The sequence below is a fragment of the Bos javanicus genome, chromosome 28 (genome assembly GCF_032452875.1).
Source record: "Bos javanicus breed banteng chromosome 28, ARS-OSU_banteng_1.0, whole genome shotgun sequence".
NCBI classification, from domain to species: domain Eukaryota; kingdom Metazoa; phylum Chordata; class Mammalia; order Artiodactyla; family Bovidae; genus Bos; species Bos javanicus.
The window spans coordinates 44,755,311-44,768,597 of NC_083895.1; the positions used below are offsets into that span (position 1 = coordinate 44,755,311).

Consider the following 13,287-nt stretch of genomic DNA (forward strand, 5'->3'; position numbering starts at 1 on the left):
AAGTAAAAGACTGTCTCCAAATAGGGGTGATTGTGGCAGACACAGGAGCAAGAGACCAGGAGGCAGAAAGCTCGTCTGGTCTTACCTCGCAAACCACAGCTGCCAGGAATAAGAAACAGAGTGAAACTGACCGCTCACTTAAGGTTCTGCATGTTAACTGTAATCTTGGGAAGCAGGTACCCTTAGTGCCACTTTCAGATGAGAAATGTGAGGCTCGGAAAGGCCAGACTTGCATTTAAATCTGACTCTAAGCCTTGTGCTTTCCCCTGCATACACTTGAAGTTGCTGGAGAATATCTCTAGAAGACACTTCCATCTCCAAATGCAATTCACGTTTCCATCTGTGTTTTAGTGATCCATACAGCCCCAAAGTGACCAAAAAACAAAAATGTTAACCATACGAGGCTTGCCACTGACCAGATTTCCCAAACTGGACATGTTACACTCGAAACAATGCTGGGTTTCTCTGGATGCTTTACTAGTCAGTGGGTCTCCCCAGAGCCTGCCCTTATTCCCTGGCACCACCCCCAGCACATGCATGGTACATAGCAGTGAACATTCAACAAACGTGAGGTGAGGGAATTCGAGGGTCAGTGCTGAGGGAGCTGGTTAGTCCTGCAGAGACCATGGCACCTACCCAGAGGCAGCTGTGCAGGTCGAGTATGGGCTGCCTTCACCCAGACTCTCCAGGGAAGTCCTCCCAAGCCAGGCTTAGAGCCTTCTGTCTTTTCACATCTTCACTTTCCTGACCTGCGTGGAGAGACTGTGCACCTATTATGGGGATGGAGAATCCACCTCTCCCAGGCATCACTCCAGGGATGAGGGGATCCAGCCCAATCCCAAAGACACCTTGGGGAGCCAGGGAAGTGACCCCCCTCCGTTGCCCTTCCAAGGTCCTGGTTAGTGGTGAAGATGCAGTGTAAAAGCCCCAGTATCGACAGTATAAAATGTAATTCATCATCCTCTCCTAGCTATAAATCAAGACAAAAAGGTGGGGGAATCCCACATGCTCTTATTTCCTAAGTGAAATAAAGTACTTTATCATTTACCCAAAGAGGCTAACACAGCCTTGGGGATCCCTCAGAGAAAGGGGTCCCTCCCTTACTTATAGACTTGTAGACAGAGAAGTCATCATTAAATAGTTTCATTAACAGTTTTTTTAAGTATTTTATTTCTGAATATTACAACATGAAAGACATATTTCAAAGTCAAATGATTATCTATAATCCATATAAAAATGTTCATCCTTACATGCTCTGATCCCCAGATATACATATTTACATCCTTCTGATCATCGTATAGATACGTTGATTCCATTTTCACCCAGCCTATCAAATTGTTTCCGCTTTTCTACAGTTTCTATAATTTACATTTCAATTGTTCCATTTTATTCCATCTCCATAAAATTACATTTCAATTGTTTCATGTCAATGTACCACAGCTTAATAAACCGTTTCTTCCAAAACTAGACAATTACATTGCTTCCAATTTTAACTATTTTAAATAGTGCTGCAGAAAACATCTTAGATTGCTGTTTGCTTCTGATTAATCATTTCCTTATAGCAAATTTCAAGAAGCAGAATTACAGAACAGTGACATAATGCTTTCTATAATGGCTCTGTACTTTCACAGTGCCACCACAGTCAGGAATGCCCATTTCAGCACAACATATCCAGAACAGGGAATTATTTTCAGAGGTTTGTGTTTTATTTTTTGCTACTTTAGTTAGGTATAAGGTGATATAGTGGAGCTATTTTAATTGGCCATGATGAGAGGTATTATTCTGAGAACAGAAGAGCCAATGGAGAACGTTTAAAATTGCTGTCCTCCTTCATTTTTTTCCCAGGCCTTTCCAAATAGGGAGTGGTGCTGACTGCCTCCAGGCGCTTTAGCTTCCAGGCTGGTGAGAGGCTTACAGAGGTGGGCAGTGCCCACACACACGGTGGTCCCTGCCTCTCCAACGCTTCCCCCAAGAAAGCAGAGGCCCCGCTCCAGTAACAGACAGCTCACACAGGCACTGGGCTCCCAGCCGATGTCTCTGCATGCCCCATCTTCATACCTGGGTCCCCAGCCTGCACGCTCTGGAGTTGTCCTGTCCCCGGAAGTCAGAACTTAGCCATTAGGCAGAGTTCATTCTGGGAAAACCACCAGAAAGCTCCTGTCAAGCCCTCTGCTTTCCTCTCTTCTTTCAGACAGTTTTCACCTCCCTAAAATGGCACCCCACTCCAGTACTCTTGCCTGGAAAATCCCATGGACAGAGGAGCCTGGTGGGCTGCAGTCCATGGGGTCGCTAAGAGTCGGACACGACTGAGCAAGCGACTTCACTTTCACTTTTCACTTTGATGCATTGGAGAAGGAAATGGCAACCCACTCCCATGTTCTTGCCTGGAGAATCCCAGGGACGGGGAAGGCTGGTGGGCTGCTGTCTATGGGGTCGCACAGAGTCGGACACGACTGAAGCAACTTAGCAGCAGCAAGTAGCCCCTGAGGTGACCCCAGCCTTCTTCCATGGGTCACATCCATCAGATTGGTGCCATGTTAGGATCCATGGAGCACAGATGGGAATCTGCAGCTGAACTTGTAATTATTGTGACCAGGCCAAGTGACCACTTTGAAACATGATGCTCAACCTCATTGACTCAATGAGTGAGTGGCAGACAGTCCTGAGGGTGGAGCTTTACCGCCAGATGAGGGGAGAGTCAGGCTTCAGAGAGCCAACTCTGCACTTCTCAGGCTGATTGCAGAGGACAGCAGGCATGTGTGTGCATGCCAGCTCTCACGCCAGGCTGGCCTGGCAGCTGTAATGGAAACCACACCACAGCCAGCAGCAGCAGGCCAGGGATCCCAGTGTGCCTGGGAGGCATCCCTAGTCCCCCAGGAACATGTCTGTGCGAAGCAAGGCCTCTGGCCAGGTCGGGACACATAACTATCCATCAGCCAAGCCACTATCCTCCTAGGCCAACCTGAGAGCCAGGACTGAGGCCCCGAGTCACCGGCTGCTGGGCAGCCAGACTGGATATGAACGTGGATCCTTTGGACTTGAAAAGTCAAACCTTTTAAACTATGACCTGACTTCCCCGCCTTCTCCCAGCACATGTGTTTCTGAGGTTCCCTTAGTGTGATGATCAAATTTGAGCATGCATGAAATTCTCCGGACAGCTTGTGAACACCCAGGTTTGGGGGCCCCACTCCCAGAGTTTCTGATTCAGTAGACCTAGGAGGGGCCCAAGAATGTGCATTTCTGACAAGTTCCCAGATGATACTTGAGCCACTGGTTGGGATACCACACACGGCAGACCAGCAGCCGCTTCCGATTGCAAGACAACACGGCGGGCAGAGAGCACAAGGGAGCTGCTGGGTCTCCGTCTGAGTGTGATAAAAAGGACTACTGACTCTCCCCCTCTGGATTTCAACCCTGGAAAGGAATGGTTCTGAGAAGCCAGCCACACACCCGTGAATACACACGCGCGCACACACAGACTCACACACACACACACCCGACAAATGCTGCAGTCACTGGATCACTCTGAATCTCTGTTCTCGCATCTGGGGCCCCACAGGAAAAGGGAGCATGGAGTATCTCCCGAGTGACTGGATCAAGGGCCGCTCTCATAACCTGCACTTTCACCCCCGTCCCTAGGCCTTGTACGGACACACGCAGGCTGTCACGTGCCTGGCAGCATCAGTCACCTTCAGCCTCCTGGTGAGTGGCTCGCAAGACCGCACGTGCATCCTGTGGGACCTGGACCACCTCACCCATGTAGCCCGCCTGCCCGCCCACAGGGACGGCGTATCTGCTGTTGCCATCAGCGACGTCTCGGTGAGCCTCCTCTTTCTCAATGTCTGTATCCTCAACATGTCTATGATTCTTCATGGTGACATGGTGGACAGTCCCCTGAGAAAACCCGGGGGCAAAGACCACCCCAGAGTGTGTAGAGGCCCCAGATATGTGGGATATTCTCTACACAGGCAGAGTGGTGCCATCAACAATCTCAATTTTGGTCTTGATTTTATGTTTTGCTTCTTTATTTTTTTCTCTCAAGGAGGTGGGCTGGTGGGAGGTGTCTGTTCTGACATGAGCATCGGGGAGCTGGGGAAGGAAGTTGGCTTTGGTGAGGGGTCTTCTGGGTTTGATTGACTGATCCAGCCAGTTGACTGCGAATCAGCATGAGCTTGGCGAGCACCTCTGGTCTCCAAGTCAGGAAACACCTCTGCTTGTCCCTGCATGCTGGCTACCAAAGACAGGCCTGTCAGGAAGCCTGCCACGTGTGTGTGTGTGTGTGTGTGAGAATATATGTAGACAGTATATACATGTACACTGTGTATAACGTATATACATGTGTGTATACCAGTGTGGAGCTTCTACACTGGAAGCCTCATCATAGGGTGTGGGGATTTCTGAGGCTCTGCATCTGCTGATAGGAAAGCTGAGGGGCCTGGAGCACAGGTAGGCTGAGCAGTTGTATCACAGGAGGAGAAAGAGGTCATGGAGGAGACTTCTGCTGCTAACTGCGGCTGAAAGTGATGCTCCAAGTGGGCCTCAATCCAGGAAGAACATTAGATGGGGAAAAAGAGGATGGATAGATGGGTGGGTGGGCAGCTGGAGGGATGAACGTGTGGACAGATGGAGGGTGGGTGGGTAGATGGATGGATGTTGCTGAAGGGATGAACGGGTGGATGTAACAGGGAAAGCACCAAGTTCTGGTATGGAAGAAAATAAACTCATAAGGAATGATGTCCCCAGCCCTTAGAGAAGACCGACATCAGGACAACAGCTTGTTTGGCTCACCTTGTCCTGGAGCTGACTGAGTTCCAAAGTGCTGGCTGGGTGCTGAGCAGAGATGTATCAGACATGGGCCTCAGGCAGACTCCACCAAACAATTCCAGAAGGGACATGATGGCGCTCAGCCCCGGGCACTGCAGAGGGCATGGAGCTCCCGACATCCCTCCTGTGGTCAGGGCAAGGTTCAAGGCAGAGCCCCAGATGGCTCTTGGCGTCCTTGGTGGGTACTTGGTGACAGTGACCACAACTCTACTGGACACAAAATAGACAAGGAGTTAAGGCACGAACACTCACACGTAAGCATTTCAGGAGATGCAGTGAGGAAATTTCTCCTCCGAAATTCCCTCCGAGGAGACCTTGCCCTACGTTATAAATACATGCAGTCATTCAAGCCCCTGTTCCCTGCCCCCACCAGGGGTCATCCAAAGCTGCTTCACAGGGGTGGGGCCAGCCAGCCAGGTGTAGACCCCGTGTCCAGGCCTGGGATGATACCCTGGCTGGGTCTTTTATGCCAGTCAGTAGGCTGCCGGGGAGAGTGCTGTGGGAGGAGTCCCAAGGGTGAGCCAGTCAGTTTGTGCTGGCGAAAGCAGTACCCAATGCCGGATTTCAGTATGAGAAGAACCAGGAATGTGCCGCTGTGTGGAAGCACAGCAGGCCTGAGTCACCGGGCAGAAGTGGATGTCTTAGGACGCCTGGGAGTGCCTTGGTTAGTCTTCAGAAGACGGCCGGTGGAGGGCGCTTGGGTGTGCAAACTGAGTGACTGGACAGGTGGACAGGCAGTGATCCCAGCCTGAAGTCAAGCCCCGTCTCACTGCTGCAGGGCACCATCGTCTCCTGTGCGGGAGCCCACTTGTCCCTGTGGGATGTCAACGGACAGCCACTGGCCAGCATTACCACGGCCTGGGGCCCAGAAGGAGCCATCACCTGCTGCTACGTGGTGGAGGGGCCAGCGTGGGACACAAGCCATGTCATCATCACTGGGAGTCGGGATGGCATGGTCCGGGTAGGTGTGCCTTGGGTGGAATAGGGCATGCTACAAGAACTGTGTTCATCTCCATTCTGTCCACTTCTTCTAAGGGTCGAATCTGCAGACCGCACTTAAACATTCCAGACCAGGTCCCTGCAGCATGTGAGGGCAAAGACAAGGGGTTTTTAATATTAATATAATACGTAAAATTTTATACAACATACACTTCAACAATTAAAAAATACTTACTGTCGTGTTGTAAAAGCTGAATGGTCAAATGCATCAGAAGATAATTCATCACTGACAAGGGACGTATGGGCCATCCTTTCATCCATTCACCCACTGGTCTATCCATCCGTCCAATAATCCATCCACCCATCTCCAGCTGCTTAGCTCTCTCTCTACTGCTATCCATCCACTATTCCTTTCATCCATCCATTCTTTCATTATTGCATTCATCCTTCCATCTACTCATCTGTCCACTTATTTGTCCCTCCAGCTATCCACCCACCTAACATTCACTGAACTCTGGCTCTGTCCCAAGCACCTCATACATAAGGGATCCAGAGATTAATGATAAGCGAGTCCTTGTCCTCAAGATGTCATATGCTAGAAAACAAAGACAAACAGAAAGTGTCCATATGTGTCTCATGCTATGAGTGGGATAATCAAAGAGCGCCATGCATGCTCTGAGGAAGGCCTTGGGGAGAGAAACCATCAGGAAACCAAGAAGACAGTAAAGGAGAAACGTTGGGGTGGGAGGGATAGTGTGGGAGGAGCAAAACGCAGGTGACGTTTCTGAGACTGACAGCGAGGAGGGAGGAATAAATAAGATGAGGAATGATTAAGAGCTTTACTCAAGAAACTGCCATCTGAATTCCACAATTTTTGAAAGGAAGTGTCAGTTGCATGCCTCGAGGTATTCAAGAAAATGCTCTTTGAATTCTATACGCATTTGTGAAAGCTCACCGTGGGCCAGCCAGCAGGGCTGAAATGCAGCCCTATCCTCCAGGAGCCTCCATTCCCAAAGTCTGAGAATCATCAGAGAGTGATGCTTCAGGAAGCAGAATGAATAACAGGGTGGGGGGCCAAGTGGAGAGTGGATTTATTTCCAGAAGAGGAGGTGGCGTTTCAGCCGAGCCCTGAGGGTGAGAAGTCAGGGCGTACAGAGAAGGCCATGCAGGCTAAGGGGTCAGGGTGCGTGGACGGCAGAGACGACACCGAGGAGAGCCCGCTGGGAAGTCCCCTTGCAGGGCCTCATCTGTGGGCTGGAGGAGCACAGGGTCTCTGCCGAGGGAAGGGCGTCCTGGGCTGGCTAAAACACGAGGAGATCATGAGGGTCAGGGCGGGGTGGGCCGCAGTCTGCCCTATGGGTCAGTCAGAGGAGCCCGGCTGGCTGGGGGCAGCTGCACCTCCTTCGTGGGCCCCCAGAGCGGGAGCGCGAGTCTTCAGGCGCTCCGCTCTTGTCCACTCAGCGCGCTCACTGAGCTCCCGGGGCGGCCCAGCGCTGGGCTAGACCCGGTGCTGCGCTCACAGCAGCCTGCACAGGAGGCTGCTCATTGTCCTGCGGGGAAAGAAAGTCCAGGCTCAGCAAGTGAGATGCCGTGTGTGGTCAGCCTGAGGGTGCTCGCCACAGATCTGGCACCGTACGGAGAGGACGGGAAGTCGTGCTGCTGGGTGTAAGGAGGCCTCTGGGAATGGTGGCAGGCAAAGCAGGCACTAGTTAAGTAAAATGACAGTGAGCTGACTGCTGAGTCTCGTCCCTGCAGGTAAGAGGTCGGGGAAGGTGCCCTGCGACCCAGGGGTGGGGAGGGAACTCATCCCGTCTACATCCCGTCTAAGGCAGCCAAACTTGCCTGCAGGCAAACTGAAGCCTAAGCAGGCTTTTATGCTGAGACTATGTCAACATCAGAAGTGAAATGGGGCCATGCCCCCTCCTGTCAGGGTCCCCCAGGTGTGGAGGAAAGGATGGCCCCGAGCCTGCGGACAGGTTCATTGCCCCAGCCCACGGCATGTTCTCTGTTCTGGGCAGATCTGGAAGACTGAAGATGTGAAGATGTCCGTTCCCGGGCAGGCAGCGCCAGAGGAGCCATGGGCTCCATCATCTCCAAGCCCCAGAGGTAACTGCTATGCTCCTGGTTCCCGGGGGCACCCTTGCCTTGCTCAGCCCTCCCTCCCCTCTTCTCTCCTCTGCCGAGAGCTGCAGCTCCAGCCAGGCCTACAGAGACCAGGGAAGACAGTGAGTTTCTTGGGTTGTTGACAGATCTCAGGTCAGGAGCAGTTTTCTGTGAGCTGGTGGTGGAGCATGAATCCATGTTGAGAAGCCCCACTGAGGCCCAGCCTCACCCTTCAGGGACCAGCTTGGTTTGATGCTATCCATCTTCCTGGGTGACTCTTAAATGCTAAACTCCCCAGCCCAGGAACTGGGTCCATCCAACTGGCCACTGGCCTGGACTGCCAGGCTGCAGACAGGAGCAGGGATGGCTTTGCTGTGTCCCGGGGCGAGGAAGTGGCTCCATCGGCCTCAGTCTGCCCTGTTGTCCCTGACTCAGCAGCCCCTACTCTCCACGGCAATTTCTTCAAAGTAGGTCTGAGGGTGGTCTGCATCAGCATGGCCCAGGAGGCTCATGGAACATTTAGATGTGGGTCCTAACCTCAAGGAAAAGATTGGAGAAGGACAGAGTTCCCATATCTAACAAGTCCCCAGGTGACTGCCGGTATCAGCAGAGTAAAAGAGCCGCCGCCCTGCAGCAGAGCCCTCTTTGGGGTGTAGCATTTGGGCCTGGAGTAAGATAATCTGACCTCACTTCTGTCACCGTGGCCTCTGGCATCAGCGCCACCAGGGCCACCTTCACAGAGCTGGGAGGGACAGAGCTGACTGGGAGCAGTTTCCACCATTCACCCCTCCGTGTGTTCTCTTATTTCTCACGGCAACCCCATGAAGACGATACTACGATGCCTGGGTGAGAAGGGGCCTGAGGCACGGAGCAGTTCAGCAACTGGCCTGAAGTGGCCCGAAGCCATTACCACCATAGCTCTCATTTCTGCCCCAGAGTAGACACGCCCACTCCCAGAGCAAGCTCCTTGGCCAGGGCCAGACCATCCCCCCAGGACGAACGCAGACAAACCTCACTCCTGGGAGGCCTGCATGGCCTCTCTCTTGTCATCATGGGTTCTTCTGGTTCTTTCTGCATCCCGGGACCCATGATCATCCACTAGAGAGAACTTTCCGGATTGTGGAGACTTGTCTTCTGCAGGGAACAGCCATTTTTAGTTCATTTCTAAAATGTGCTCCATACCTCCTCAGTTCATTTAGTCACGGAATCGTGGATTCTTCGTCCACACAAGCAGACACGGGCATTGGCTGAGCCCCTGCTAGGTCCTGGAATCTACATGGGAATCCCTTCCTTCAACATAATGCCATCAGACGATGCCCTTGTCAGGAACATAGACTGACCCAGAATGGTGACCTCACAAGACTCTACAGCCCCTGGGATTCAGTTCACTGGTCCTAAGGTCTCTAGGGTCCTTTGGGACCACAATGAATCAGCCCATCACAGTGTAAAAAGAGTCCTGTGCATTCTTAGGAGCTCACAGTTCTTTGGAGGACAGAGGCCAAACTCTCTCCCCGGCCCCCACCCATTTGGAGGAGAGCTAGAACAGAGTTCTTATTCTCCGCCTGCTCATGACGTGTCCTGTGGCATACCAGCGTGAGAGCACGCCACCTTAGTCTCGGGCTCAGCTGACCACTTCTGAAGCTACTGAGCTCTGATAAGCTAAAGGCATTAGCTCAGCCCATGGTTGGTAAGTGGGTGTCTGAGCCAGAGTGTTAGCTGCATGGGTAGGTAATGGATGAAGGGACAGATGAACGAAGGGCATCTCAGAGCCGTTCCACTGGTTCTGGAAGTGCCAATGGATTTGCGGTTTCCACTCAGGATCGAGAAGGTTGTGCTCACTGGGAAGGGGGTCTCGTGAGATGAGAAGCAAGATGAAAATCAGGAAACAAAGTTCTAAACCCAGCTCTGTCTCCTGCAACCTCTCCGGTCCTCAGTTTCCCTCTCTGTCAATAGAGGTACTTCCTGTGCATCCTAACTTGTAGGAAGCAGATGACAGAAAACTAATCCCATAGACAAAGATCTCCTCAACAAAACGCAGGCCATGGTTATCATTTTCTCGGATTACTAGGAGACTTCTCCCCTAACACACCGGCCGATGGCACGAGGGGACTTACCTGATGGTGTCGGGCGGACGGGAGCCTCAGGCCCATGTCCGTCTGCTGTCTGTCCTGACCAGCCTGAGGTCACCACTGCCAAGTAGAATTGATTGCTCTGCTTGTGGTCACAGTTCAAAGGAGGCTTCGGATGAAACGACCCAAGGGCACAGACATATTCATGAAAGTCAGGCCAGGCCACTGCTTAGGGTCAGCAAACCCACGTGCAGGCTTGTGGACCTACGCCACTGTGGGGCTTGCTGTGCTCCGAATACTGCCTAGAACCATTTTGCTGGAAGGGGACTAGTCCTCGGCTGACACACAGATATGTACGTGCGCGTGTCTCTTGGTGTGTTTGTTACTGCATTCCTTGAATACCGTGAGAGGCAAGAAAGGAGTTCTCTGAGGGTACTGAGGATATGGGGGTTGCTGCATTTGTGCGCAGATGCCATCTAATTTCTGCCTGGAATTTATTTGTCATTTGCAGCCAAGACCAACCCAGTTGAGTTCAGTTTATTTTAGGAATCACTCAGTAGACTTGGGCTCAATCCGGTACACAAAAAGTCCATGGGAAAAGCTTGGTTTGGGAACTCATGCACAAACACGACACACGCATGCATTTCCTGGAGCACAGAGCTGCGTGCCAGCCGGTCAGCCGGGACAGCGCGTCGCTACCGCCCTGACGGCACCCAAGCGACCTCACAGTGGCGGACCCAGCTGAGGTCGCTCCACCTCATCCTCCACGAAGGAACTACCGTCTGTCCCCAAATACAGTCATTAAAATGGGTGAAATAGCAATCATTGAGCTCTGTTTTTTGAAAACAAACATTCTCAGCATTTAATTATTGGTCATGGCGTGAGCGGATTTAGGTAAGTTGATAATGCCGACTTTATGTAATTTATTTTTACTAGGCAATTACAGGCTGCGTTACATCCTGGCAGCAAGGTATTGTGGAGTATCTTATTAAGCATAAAGCCAGTAAACACTGATGAACAATTGTGCTGAACTAGGCATGCAATTTAGAAAGCAATAATACACAAATCCAATTTGGTACACAATGCATACCGCAGCGCGTCAGCACATGTAACTGTCACAGCCTGCAAATTAAATTGGGACGGCCCTTTTTGCAACAGCACAGGCCAAGATTAAATATATTTTCCCCTCAATTTAACAAGTTGCTGACCGCAAATATAAATATATGTGTGTGTGTTTGCGGCCCTGCGTGTGGATGTATACACGCGTGTGTGTGAAACCGCTCGGGTTTTCTAACTGTCCTCTTGCACGTTCCTCATAGTTCACCGGTGGGAGAAGAATCTTGCCCTTTGCAGAGAGCTGGACGTCAGCGTGGCTTTGACAGGGAAACCCAGCAAGGCCAACTCTGCAGTGACAGCTCTGGCCGTGTCCAGGTAACCAGCTGGCTGCGCCCAGCCTCCAGCAGAGGGCGCTGTGCCGCCCCTAGGAAGCCCTGGCTGTTCCCCCCTGGACTCTGGGCCCTGGGAGGCGGCCTCACTCCAGGGCCCCAGGAACCCAGGGGGCCCCAGCATGTACAGTAGCAAGATGGCCATGCAGGGCCCAGGAAATGGTTCTTAACACACATATTCTTGCTGCCTCTTTGTCCCTCTCACTCTCTTGAATATCTACGAATTCATAAAGAAATCCAGAAGGTAAAAGTATATTGACTTGTAATTTTATCCTAAAGAGGGACTTTTTCCCTGAGGTCCCTTGATGATTGTAACGTTTGGTATGGTGGTTATCCTACATTACAAAAATGCCTTTCAAGGGCTCGAAGCCAACGTGGAATGGATGGGTGTCAGATACTACCCTTGGCAGCATTGTTTTATTCTTTACAATTACTCGATGGTAGAACTTAGAATCATTAGTCTGTTCTACACACTAGGCGAGTTAGTCTCAGGGGACCAGATCTTCAGGAGCCCTGTCCTTCTCCCCTCCTGCCCGGGAGTGGGACACCCGAGTTCTGCTGTGGTGGGAAGGCCAGACTGAGGTGGGGTGGCTTAGGGTGGGGCGTATGGGAAGGGACAGAAGGCCCTGAGCCCTTATTCTTTGATGAAGAACTTGCCCTTCCTTCTGCCTCCCAGGCTGGCTGCATAGCTCAAAGGACAGGAGATACACCCAAAGACGCTGGAGGGAAAATGTCAGGGTCTTGCCCTGCTCCCCAGAGCCCCAGCGCCTGGGTGCATCCCCTCAGTGCTTCCAAAGCCATAACCCTCCTAGGTCAGAGCTCGCCCTGGGTCATAAGACTCTCCCCTGCTTCAGGTGGAGGCCAGGAGCAGGCTCTCCTGGGGTCCTGGCCTGAACCCCTCCCCCATGTTGTAATGTCCTGCATGCAGTCTGGGATAAGCAGGGTGCACAGGTCTGCTTTAATACTCCTCTTTATTTTTTCTTTTCCCAAGAAACCAGACCAAACTCCTGGTCGGCGATGAGAAGGGAAGAATATTCTGCTGGTCCGCAGAGGGGTAGGAGACAGGAGCCGGTGGAGGCTCTGGCACGGCAGCCATGTGCCCCAACAGGCAGCAGTACCAAGTGGAGGGCTCAGACGCAGTGCCTGGGATGCAAAAGAAACTCCCAAGGCCTCCCTTCCAACGGGTCCCCACAGAGGAGGCCACAGGCCGCTGGAGCTCCATACCCTGAACTTTGGCCTTGGATTACACAGGATACACATCAATAAAGCAGATACACGTGTGCATCGGGACCCGTAAGCAGCATGCTGGAAACTGGCTCAAGGGTGCCAACCAGCACTCGCAATTACACATGACTCACCTTTCAAAGGGCTTCTTGCACTGAAAAAACATTGGGTGGCTTACTGGAAACTAATGGGGAATATGGTATTGTTATTTTATTAAAACAACTATTTTCCAGATACAAGAGGGCTCTTGAATTTAAAACTGCCAGCCTTTCGCACCGAGGTGTTTGTGGCTCCACACTTAGAAAGGCAGAACGGCCTCAGGGACGCACAGCCCACTTCTGGAGTGCTTTTCAGCCCTCCATTTCCCTCAGTGGGATCTGCTCCTCTTGTGCTCTCGCTGTGTGTGCAGGGGACCTTGGGAGCAAGAGAGCACATTCAGGAGGCCCGCTTCCAGGACTGGGCTCAGAACACAGACACGGTGGCTGCCCAGCGCAGGTGTAAGCAAGTCAGCTGTGAGGACGCACCCTGCCTGGGGTGCTGCCCCTCCTCCGCACGCCACAGCAGGCAGTGGGTCCGGCTGGGCTCGGGCGTAGCAGGCTTTTCTGGGGACCTGTCTTTACAAGGTCAAGGGCCCCAGTTCACATACTGGTTTAAGCTGCAGCTTATCCTGGGAGAATCTGGAC

The 13,287-nt window shown here is 52.1% G+C and overlaps 1 protein-coding gene across 3 annotated transcripts in view; it reads left to right on the plus strand.

The window, feature by feature from the left end:
* WDFY4 (WDFY family member 4) overlaps positions 1-12,843 on the plus strand; it is a 248,168-nt gene extending 235,325 nt beyond the window's left edge. For all 3 annotated transcript variants that reach the window (XM_061405640.1, XM_061405641.1, XM_061405642.1), the window contains exons 58-62: positions 3,640-3,819; positions 5,603-5,785; positions 7,782-7,869; positions 11,255-11,366; positions 12,372-12,843. In XM_061405640.1, coding sequence (XP_061261624.1) covers positions 3,640-3,819; positions 5,603-5,785; positions 7,782-7,869; positions 11,255-11,366; positions 12,372-12,438 — 630 coding nt within the window. In that variant the 3' untranslated portion in view covers positions 12,439-12,843. The remainder of the gene's footprint in view (positions 1-3,639; positions 3,820-5,602; positions 5,786-7,781; positions 7,870-11,254; positions 11,367-12,371) is intronic.
* Positions 12,844-13,287: the final 444 nt, after the last annotated feature.